Source organism: Condylura cristata, unplaced genomic scaffold (genome assembly GCF_000260355.1).
Source record: "Condylura cristata isolate star-nosed mole 26May11 unplaced genomic scaffold, ConCri1.0 scaffold00010, whole genome shotgun sequence".
NCBI classification, from domain to species: Eukaryota; Metazoa; Chordata; class Mammalia; order Eulipotyphla; family Talpidae; genus Condylura; species Condylura cristata.
The window spans coordinates 52,958,735-52,970,314 of record NW_004567111.1 but is presented as its reverse complement, the minus strand read 5'-3'; the positions used below and the strand labels follow the sequence as shown (position 1 = coordinate 52,970,314).

The 11,580-nt window shown below is 40.9% G+C and overlaps 1 protein-coding gene across 2 annotated transcripts in view; it reads right to left on the bottom strand.

Moving 5' to 3' along the window:
• Positions 1-10,120, bottom strand: part of RCBTB1 (regulator of chromosome condensation (RCC1) and BTB (POZ) domain containing protein 1) — a 32,893-nt gene extending 22,773 nt beyond the window's left edge. The window contains exons 1-3 of one of the 2 annotated variants that reach the window (XM_012723316.1): positions 10,066-10,120; positions 9,805-9,996; positions 9,122-9,272 (exon numbers count right to left, since the gene is read on the bottom strand). In XM_012723316.1, the coding sequence (XP_012578770.1) occupies positions 9,122-9,272; positions 9,805-9,930 (277 nt within the window). In that variant the 5' untranslated portion in view covers positions 9,931-9,996; positions 10,066-10,120. The remainder of the gene's footprint in view (positions 1-9,121; positions 9,273-9,804; positions 9,997-10,065) is intronic. The other variant, XM_004680246.2, reaches the window with a different exon arrangement.
• Between the last annotated feature and the right edge of the window lie 1,460 nt (positions 10,121-11,580).

Below are 11,580 nucleotides of genomic sequence, written 5' to 3'. Positions count from 1 at the left end.
AAAAGTACAATGCCTTCAAAATTCTCAGGATATATTATTTCCAATCAGGAATTTTAAGTCTAAACCACTGATCAATTTGCAAGAGAAAAAAAAAATAGATTTCTAGACGGTTTCACAGATCACAGATTTCTGTCACATAGCCTCTTTGGGAAACTAGTTTAGTGCTGTGTTTTAATCCACTGCACCACCACGGAGGGCCCAGGAACGATTTCTTTAAGAGAGTGATACATCTACTCACATTAAAAAAAAAAAAATTACATGGCAAAAGAAAACACATGAGCAAAGAAAAAAATTAAATATTGGAAAAATAATCCTTACAAATAGCTTTGTCTTTCTCTAGTAAGATCCTATAGAAATATGAATTGACAATTCACGAAGGAACTGCCTCTGGCCCTAAATTATATGAAAAGATGTTCATTCTCACTCATAAGTAAAAAAAAAAAAAAAAAGGATGACAAACTGGGCTCGTGCTCCTCAAGGCTGACCTAGCTACTACTGTGGCCAAATGACAGCACCAAAGCAGAGCCCTCAATGCAACAATGACCAACCAAGCCTCAAAGAGAGCAACCAGCCACAGGGTGTAAGCCAGCTACAGAGGACCCATTCCATCTTGAAACAAATAACCAATTTATGTCAACAGGAATAAATATTATCTGGATACTGGTTTCCTGTAAACCACCACTACTACCTGAGGGTTTACAGTATTTAATTCACTAACACAGGATCCCAGAAAACCTCTTATCAGACCCACTTCACAGCAAGATGTGTGGCATGATTCATATAACCATGGACTCACCAGTCCAATCACACACACAAATCCAAAAGCTGCCAGCTAGAAAGAGCAATGACTGGCTGGCTAAAGGCACAGCTGAGGCATCTGCCTAGAGATGACACGTGGTTATGATGGGACACCATCCTCCAAGTAAAGCACATGCTCTAAGACAAGGATCACTATATGGGGCTGGATGCCTAACAGGAGTGATACATGGATCTAGAAACTAGTATATATGAACGAACCATCACTTGCAGCAACTGACTTGGGGAATCTGTGTTTCCTGTTCTTGCAAGTGTTGGTCCTTTTGGTATAGAAGTCCTGGTTCGCTAAGAGACACAGCAAGAATCACACTGAACTTTGGGTTACTGCTGACTCTACTTAGAGGGTATGTCTGGTGTAGAGGCTGACATCTGGTCATCTTTTATGCATACTTGCTCACTAGGGAGAAAAGAGAAACATTCACCAGTCATGGCCAGAGCACAGCATAGTCGGGGACTCACCCCCCTGAAGGATGCAAGTCAAAGGAGATCTAGAAGAGACTCTAGAGAAAGGAGGTCATAAATATGTATGAATGCATGACATATAGATGCATTCATACACAGATGCATAGAAGTACATAGAAGTACAGAGGCCATAGTTGACCCCAGTAGTGATCACACAAGTTTTCTCTAGAAGTCCACTAGAACCCTGGAGGAACAAAACATTAGATGTGGCTGAGTAGTGCATGGGAGAAAATGCTGTGTTGGGTCACCCCGATGGCTCTCAGGCCAAGGCATACATCCCCAGACGCTGGGAGTATGGCAGCTGCCCTTTCCCACCATGGGTCCTCTTGGATTTGCCCTTGGCAATCACTTTCTTGTTAATATGATACTAGCATTTACTATTTGTAAAATTGTACGTCTACATCTTTGTCCGCCTTTTACTTGCTGAAGCCCAGTTTCTTCACTAAATGGCTCTTAGTTACAACTCCTGGGGAAGCCTTCAAGCAATCCAACGGAACCATGCACTAGCATCCTCTTCCCCAGTCTGCTCTTGCCACACTATTTCTGATAGACAAAAGGTGAAATGTCAGGATGATTTGAGGCTTAAGTGATGAAAAAAATTACCTAAGGGTGTGACAGTGAAACAGTGCCAGGCAAGAATTCAGGCATGAATTCTGATCTGAATTTCTGATCTCCAAGGAAACTCAGTTTAGTCTTCAGAGACAGGGCACTGAGTTGGAATATCACACAAGTCAACTACCCCTCTTCAGTCTGGTAAAAGACAAGAGACTTGAAGGATTTATTCACTTTGAATTTCTTGCTGTAACTGCCACTATGGCCCAACTTCTCCCTTTGCCCAAACTTATTTCCCTCAATTCCCTCTATAATACAGAGAGTAGGTCAGCTGGCTCTGCCCTCACAGAGAAAACTACCTAAAGAGGTCCTGAAGGTATACCAGTGAGGACTATAGTGAGATGTCCAGGAATCCCTGTCCTTCCTATTCAGATGCTGTATGATTTGGGGGGAAAAAAAAAAACAGAAAGCCAAGGTCAGATTACTTCTTTACCATGGCGGAAGATCATAGCTGTTTCTATTTCCAATGCACATGAGAGTGAGGTGAGCACCCACCTACCGAGCCCAGTCAGTCCAATCAACTCTCATGATCATACGGGTAATAGATATTGCAAACAGATTGCTTTTGTATCCAAAATAACCTACCATTGTAATAGCCTCAAAGAAAAGGTAATAAATCCATGAAACAATACCAAAAGGCCCAAGAAGGAACATTTAGGAACCAAAAAGAATTTGGAAATGCACTAGCAGGAACATTAAAATTTGACATAAAGGTTTCAAAGAGAAAATTGAAGAAATTTCCCAAAAGTAGATAAAGAGAAAATATAAAGGAACTAGGAAGATCTGTCCAGAAATGAACTTGCTTCTAAGAAAAATCTCAAAAAGAGAATGGAGAAAGTAAAATAGGAAATTATCCATAAAACATTACAAGAAATTTTCTAGAAACAAAGGAATTTCTAAACTTAAGGAACAATAGGATAAACTAAAAATCACCTATACATGAGTACATAATCATGATTTTTTCGAAATGCTTAGAATACAGAGAAGACCCATAAAACTTCCAAAGAAGGAAAAGTCATGTGTGAAAGGCAAAATGACATCAGACTTGCAATAGTAACCATGAAATTTAAAAGTACAATGCCTTCAAAATTCTCAGGATATATTATTTCCAATCAGGAATTTTAAGTCTAAACCACTGATCAATTTGCAAGAGAAAAAAAAAAAAAAGATTTCTAGACGGTTTCACAGATCACAGATTTCTGTCACATAGCCTCTTTGGGAAACTAGTGGTGTATATGTTTCACACAAATGAGGACACAATCGGCTCTCCCTGGTGGTGCAATGGGTTACAGCACTGCATTATGAAGCTCTCCACAGCCACTGCTGCACGAGTTCAGTGCCCCGCCAGGGAGCTGACCCACGTGGTATGGCAGACCTCTCCTGACCCACCTGCTGCTCCCCTCAGCAGTGTATTTCAGTACATCTGCCTGTTCTGCTCCCTACTCTGTCTCTGGTGAGTCCTCTCACCCACCACACCACTGACATATATACCCCAGTTCTATAAGCATAAATAAATAAATCTTAAAAAAAAAATGAGGACACAATCTTAGGAGGAAAATGTAGGATAAAAAAAATAGGGAATTCAAAAAGGATGATGATGAAGGGAAATCTCAAAGGTATTGGTGAAATGAAGTTTTGCACTGTGAGCTGTATAGCAGGCATACAGTGGGCTGTCCAGACTGGAGAAGGGGACAAAGGGCTCCAAAGATGACAAGATAAACTCAGATGTGCCATAAAGCAATTCAGTTCCCTACAACAGTATGGGCATATAGTAATGATGGATTATTTCTGTAAATGAGTCCCAGGGGGAACTCATATAAATAATAATGAGCCAATAATGCAGACCCAATAATGTAAACACTAAATGTTAATTAACCAAAATGGTGATATCACTGTACTGAAATGACATAGGGAGATAGTAGTGGAAAGAGAGCAAAATTTTATCCACATTATGAAAAGCTGAACAAAATCTCTCTCATCTGAGCCACCAAAGTGCCATCCAGACTGAGGTTGGCCTAGAAACTTTGGGGCCACATTGTCACAGAAGCATCCAGAATGCTATGGTAATACTGGTAGCACACACACCAGTCAGCTTTGACAAACAGTACCCAGGATAACTTTAGGAAAGTTGGTCTGAGGCATTACCATTTAAAAAGGAATCATAGCTCCTGCCAAACTGTCAACATTGATAAGCTGCGGACCTTGGTCAATGAACAGACTTGGGTAAATGGGGCCAAAAAGAAGACTGGAACAGCTCCTATCAATGATGTAGTGCAATCAGGTTACCACCACAAAGTTCTTGGGAAGTGAAAACTCCCAAAACAGCCTGTCAACATGAAGGCAAATTCTTTAGTACAAAAGCACAGAGAAGATTAAGGATGGGTGTAGCATGAAAGCACATGGAGAAGGGTTTATTAAATTCCACAAGTGCTTCTATATATATATATATATGTATATATATAAAAAAGTTGGAGTACCCACATTGAAAATTCAGAAATAGCAGTATTAATATGTTAATTTAGACATGTGATATTAAACAGCTGAAAGAGTTAAAAGATTCCATGTCAATTAGCATTGTTAAAATGGCCATACTATCCAAAGCTATATACAGATGGAACAAAATTCCTTTCAAAGTTCCAATGGCATTCTTCAAAAAAACAGAGCAAACACATTGCTGAAAATTCATTTGGAACCACAAAAGACCCTGAATAGCCAAAACAATCCTGACCTAAAAGAGGAAAAGTAGTGATATCACACTCAGACTTCAGACTATACTACAAACCTACAATAATTAAAATGGACACACAGACCAGTAGACTAGATCTGAGAGCCCACAAATAAACTCAACCATGCACAATTATTTATGACAAAGGAGTCAAGAAAAGGAAGTCTCATCAACAAATGCTTTTAAGGAAAATGGACAGCCAGATGAAAAGAATGAAACTAGATCACCATCCCACTCCTTACACAAAAACTAACTCAATATGTATTAAAGACATAGACATAAGATCCAAAACCATAAAATATGCTGAAGATAACATAGGCAAAACACTCCACATCAAAACATTTCCATATACTATCTTTAGTGATGTTTTTGTGGATTTATCACAAATGGCAAGAAAAAAAAAAGTAGAGGCCTCCCTGGTGGCTTCGGAGTTAAGTCTCAGCACTATCATCACTACAGCCTAAGTTCAATTCCTAGCCAGGGAGCTAACCCACATATAGCACAGCAGGCCTCTCCTATCTCTCCCACTACTGCTCCCCTTAAGCATGCAAATCTGTCTGTTCCCTTCACATCTGTCTCTGGTGAATCCTCTCTCTCCCCAAACCCTCCCCCTGTTCTTCTATGCATAAATAAATATTTTTTAAAAAGACAGAAACACGACCCTCCCTGGTGGAGCAACGGGTAAGGACACAGCACTGCAAGCTGGCGGCAGTCACGTCAGTGCAAATTTGATCCCTGACCCCAGAGGTGATCCGCAGACCTCTCCTGACCCACCCACTGCTCCCCACTCTGTCTCTCACTGCCTCTCAATCCTCTCACTGCCCTTGCACCTCTGGCCTGTACCCTAGTTCTGTATGCATTAATAAATAAATCTTTAAAAAAAAAAAAAAGAAGAAACAAATGGGACTCCATTAAACCAAAAATTTTCTGCACAATAAAAAAATGATTAGTAAAACAAAAAGACACCTTTCTGAGTGGCAGAAAATATATGCACCTCATACATCTGAGAAAGGGTTAATTAATATCCAAGGTATATAAAGAAACCATGCCCTCAACAAAAAGCGAAATAACTCAATGAAAAAATGGACATAAGAGTTAATAAGCACCTCTCCAAGGAAAACATACAGCTGGACAACAAGCACATTAAAAAATGTTTATCATCATTTATCAGGAAAAAGCAAATCAAAACTAATGTGATACCACCTCACATCTTGTGAATGGCACCAATCAAAAAGATCATAAACAAATGTTGATTGAGATGTATAGCAATAGGCACCTTCACACACTGCTGGTGGGAATACAGACTAGTCTATCACCTAAGAAAGACAGTGTATGGAAATGTTTTGAAATATTAAAAGTAGATCTACCATATGATCCAGCAAGTCTAGTCCTAGATGTCTACCTGAGGAATGCAAAAACTTTAATTCAAAGGTAAATATGTTCTCCTATGCTCTTTGGAGCTGTGGAAACAACCTAGGTGTCCAAGAACAGAGGAGTATTGTACAAAAATGAGATTTATACAAAACAGAATACTACTTGGCTTTAAAAAGAAAAAGATAAACTCTTGCCATCAGCAGCAACATGGAGGGGATAATGCTAAGCAAAATAAGGAGAAAAATAAATAACAGATGATTTCACATATATGCGTAATATAGAAAAACAAAACAAAGGACCAAAGAAAACCAAACCAATAGTAAATCCCAGACACCTGACTGTAGAATTGAGGCTACAAGATCAGGAGGGAGAAGGTGCACAATGGACTACTGTGGAGAGCTAAGGGTCCTTAGGAGTAGGGGACAGGTGACATGCATCTGAGGAGGTGCCTTTCAAGTCACGTGCAATGTTGCAAAAACCAATGTTACCTCAAAAAAAAAAGTGATTCCTTCTCAACAACAATTTCAAAGAGTAAAAAAGGTGAGGCCGAGGTCCTTCTGTCTTTTACCAAAAACCATATCTGTTATTTGAGAGTTTCAAGTGTCAAATTGTTTTAAAACTATTTTATTGTTTGCAATACATATCTATATATGCACACAAATGTATGTATTATACACAGATGTGTATGTATAGTAATAAAATGTACACTAATCAAAATTGAGGGACATACCCAGTAAACATGGTAGAGTAAGCCACATCAGTTATCTCCCTAATGATCTCAGAAGACAGTTTAATGTCTCATACATTTCACACCAACTTATCACAGGACACTAGATTACCCACATAACTGAATTCTTAAAGGTGGGTGACCAACCTCCCCCCAGCTCCTCAATGCTCCACCTCCAATAGCACTGAAAGGTCATGGGAGGAAGGAGTCGTACATGCAGATTTGGGTGTGAAGCTGCTGCCATTCTGCTGGGAACAAGCAGAGAGGGATCCTGATCTGGGGGACATATATCTCTAGATCTACTACAGAGGTGGGGAAGACCTACAACCCATCCACAATTTGGGAGCTGTGATCAGACATTGAATCCATGCCGACTTTCATTGGTTGGAAAGGCAGATGGAGCCCCCCCTCCACACCTCGAAGAAAAGCAGGAACATTTGTTCCTAGAGTACCATGCTGCAGACTATACTAGCTATAAAACAGCCCCTACTCCCTTCAGATCCTAGCTCACTACAGTTGTGTGAGCTCCATCACCATAAGGAAAACCAGCAGCCGGAAAGACATGGATCTGACTTACCTGGCAGCTAACTGAAAAAGAACCCATTCTTTCCCCACCTGGGAGTCCTTGGGTTCTCCTTGGATTTCCCTGGGTTCCTCACCCACCAAAGACAGTTGAACACCAACTAATACAAAGAACAGTGAAAGAGTTGAGTGACACACCTTGGGTTGCTGGCAGCTAGCTCGGTAATTCAAAAAGACACCTGTCCTGGCCCTCCTTGGTGGCGCAAGGGGTTAAAGCCCAATACTATGAAGCTAGCCACAGCTGCTTCAGCGTGAGTTCGATCCCTGCCAGGGAGGTGATCCACATGGTACAGCAGACCTCTCCTGTCTCGCCCATTGCTCCCCTCAGCAGTGTCTGCCTGTTCTTCTCCCCACTCTGTCTCTGGTGAATCCTCTCACCCTCCGCATCTCTGGCCTGTATCCCAGTTCTGTACGAATAAATAAATAAATCTTTAAAAAAAAAAAAAGATTTGTAAAAGAGTAGAACTGGAGGTGGTAATGCTAAGCAAAGTTAAGTCAGAAGGCGAAGGACAAATACTAAATAGTATTAGTAATAGGTGGAATACAGAGAAACAAAACAAAGCCTCAGGAAAACCAAGGCAATAATAAACCCTAGAAATCTGACTGTGGAACTGAAATTCCAGAGGGACAGGAAGATGGGGGACAGCAAAGTGGGGCCCAATGGACTATGGCAGAGCACCTCAGCGCCCTGGCAGCAGGTGCAGTGTGGTAAGCTGTATGAATCTTACATCCTTTTCTTATGATAACTACATGAATTCCAGGATAAACTAAGATTTCTTGAATTCCAGATTTAAGAATGGCATGCAGAGAAATGAAAACCACTATTACCTGTGTTATAAAAATGTACCAAGTGAAAACTGAAAGTTGCCTTGCTACCACAAATCTGCTGAAAATGATGCCAGGCAAAAACCGGGAGGTGAACAGGGCTTTCAAATAGTTAAGAGGAAAAACCCATGTTGTCCATTCTAAAGATTCATGCCTAACCATGCACACAAAATCAAAGTACTCAAACTTGGTGTGCTCAAAGATTCCTAATTGATGAGAGGCTCAAAGGGAATGGAAAGGGAAGAAAAGCAGAGGAGAGTAAGATTTCAAAATATAAACTCTATCAGATTCTGAAATCAACTATCTCCTGATAAGCAAATAAATGTTCAGCCAAACAAACAGGGTCCATAAATAGGGGCAGCCATGGCCCAAGAGCAAGTTTCTAGCCGAACAAATCCAAGGCAGCTCCCAACATGAAAAACAAGCAAGAGAATGCATAGGCCCCACAGGGCTGGGAGAGGCGAGAACCAGAGTTCCAAATGCACTACCCAAGCTGAATCCATCATAAGGTCAAGGCTGCCACAGCCTCCCCAGGGAGTGGGATTGTGCTGCCTGCCAAAGCACTAAATCCAGAAAAGAGAGATGGTAACGCTCGTGTTGTGTGTTTTAAGTTCAACAGGCCATTCTGCAACACTGCCTCTCCCTTCCCCAACCCACTCAGGAAGTCAGGTCCATGGCAAGCCAGGAGTTGCAGTACTTAATGTGCACAGATGAGAGTGGAGTCTGGTTCCTGTCACCCCAGCCTGTTTGCTATAGCTAACTTTCCACAACTTCAGTAATCTAAAACCTCAGAAACATGCTTTATTGACAATTCATCCTACCTATGTTTCAGAATTAATCTGAAAATGTTTAGCTTTTGCTTGTTTTATAGTCTTCCCTTAGACATCAAAAAATTATATTTGATATGGCCATGCATCCTCCCACCACCACCCCCCGCCAAGGTCAGAATTTTGTGCTCAATTCTCACAAACTGAAAGTTAGCTTTGTTCCCTCTTTACCTTCAGTGCTGAGAAGAACATGTGGTCCACTTCCATAACTAAGGCTTTTAATCTTCTTTCCACATAAGGCTTCTAGCTTTTTGGGGACCAGAGTACTCTGATTATCTCCAGTTCCTAGACAGTTACTATAGTTCAATCCAAATACAAAGACCTAGAAAACAAATAGTTCAGAGTCTTGTTTTAACTTTCTCTGAAAATAAAACACACTAAAGTTCAGTTTGATACCACAGTAGATTGACAAGTTGCTAAAGATTCAACCTTCGCTGACATTAGTTAGGTTTTAAAATATCTGACTATGTTGTGAAATTCAAAGATTAGAGAGTATTAAATCAAGAACTTGAGAGAGATGTCACATCAAAGACACTGAATTTCAAGTATTTTTTAATGTCCATCTTCTCTCATTCTGTAAGCTATCCACCTCAAAGCCCAACTACAAAATAAGTCCATGGCCCTCCCTAGTGGTGCCGGCCCCAGAGGTGACCCACATGGTGCAACAGACCTCTCCTGACCTGCCCGATGCTCCCCTCAGCAGTGTACTTCATCGATCTGCCTGTTCTGCCCCCACTCTGTCTCTGGTGAATCCTCTCACTGCCCCTGCACCTCTGGCCTGTACCCCAGCATAAATAAATAAATCTTAAAAAAAAAAAAAGTCCTAAAATTAAACTCTGGGTTTTGAGTCTTACCTCATCATTGTCAGTAACATACAGGGCTTCATTAGCTGAGGTGCCAAAAACACATGCTTTCCGAATAGATGCAATTTCTTGAGGTGAGAGCAGAGTGAAGATTGGCCACTTCCCTACATCCACCATGACTCTGGCTGTAAGCAATTCCTATAAATAAGCTGGCATTTCTGCTGTAATAAGCAAAAAGGATTCCTACTGAAAAGTAAGCACCACTAAGCAAACAAACAGGCAATAAAAGCTACCCCAGAATAAACGACCCACCTTCGGTTAAGGAGATGGTTTACTTTCTCCAGCAATGTTCCAAGGCTTTCTCCTGTAATGGGAGGGAAAAGTCATTAGAACCCACTGCTTGTCTTGCTCACTGACAACTCAGTGCTTATCTGCTACATACAAACTGGCACACAACCAAAGGCAGATAACAGAGCAAAGACATGCAGACTTTATGAAAAGTCTTCTTCTCAGGTATTTCCCCCCAGGGTATTAGTATAAAAAAGGTGACATTAGTTTGTCTAAGAGAGCTAATTCTTAACAAGATGTAAGGGTGATAAATCAGATTATGTCCACCTTTTTACCCTCTACTACCACCCTCAGGATGCACTGAAAGACTGCCATCTGTGGTAGACGTCACTGCCACAGTAGTCCGCTGTTTGTCTAATGATGGGAATGGGACATCCCTCAGATTGTCGAGAGGTAAAAATATTTAAATGCACTAAGAATTACTAGAATTACTACAATGAAGCTATGAAAAGAAATATTGTACTCGGTTCTTAATTTACATCACCACAGTTCCTATCTGGATACAGACCATATTTCACTTCACACTGAGAAAAGTTATCATAAGAATAAGGGAAAGACAAATTCACCCAAATTCTAGGATTAGAGCTGATGACTACAGCTTTCAGGCAAATAACAATTAGCTAAATAGTACCCTGTTTAAAGCAAAGAGATGTATCAATTTCCATAAGAAATCTAAACTTGATATACTTAAAAGTTTTACACAAAGAATCCTGGTCATAGTTCTAATTCTTCTAGTTTGGAAAGTATGTCTCAAAATTTAGGGGACTGCACAAACACAAAGCACCCTACCATGCCAAGTGAATTTCCATTCTGCCTCCCAACTCTGGAACTGAAATAGAACCAAACAATTGATAAATGCAACCAAGGTTTCCTAGTGAGGCTCAGAGCTCTAGAAGTTCCTTCCGATTCACCCTCTTCTCAGACCTCTAAAAATAGCCGAGAGGAAGGCTCAAGACAAAGTCTTTCTGGCACCAGCACTTTCAAAAGCACCTACAGAGAGGGCTTTGGGTTTGTGCAGGCCCAGCCAAGGCCTTGGCATCTGCCATCCAGGGAGATTTTTCTCATCAATGCTACCTTGAATGACACCACCAGGACAGGCTATTTTCTGACAGCACACCCTCCCTCTAAGGACGCATCTGAATGTTCTAAAGTGTGTGCTTGTACATGTGTACACACATGTACATGTGTTGGTGGCAACAGGTAAAGGACTTGGGAGAGGGTAATAACTAACAGTTGATATACCTTAAATTTCATAGGAAAGTAAGTCTCCCAACCAACCTTCCCTGACCCTCTCCCAGGCAACCACTGTTTTCAGCTGTTTCTAATGCTGGAGATAATATACGCTTACTAGCACTATGTGTGCAGACATTTCCCTGCCCCCCAGCAGGACTTACGGGGCATCACTCTTTATTAGCACAGTAGGCCTACGTCATTTCTCTTCACTATACAGCATTCCATCATGTAACAAAATTACCTGTT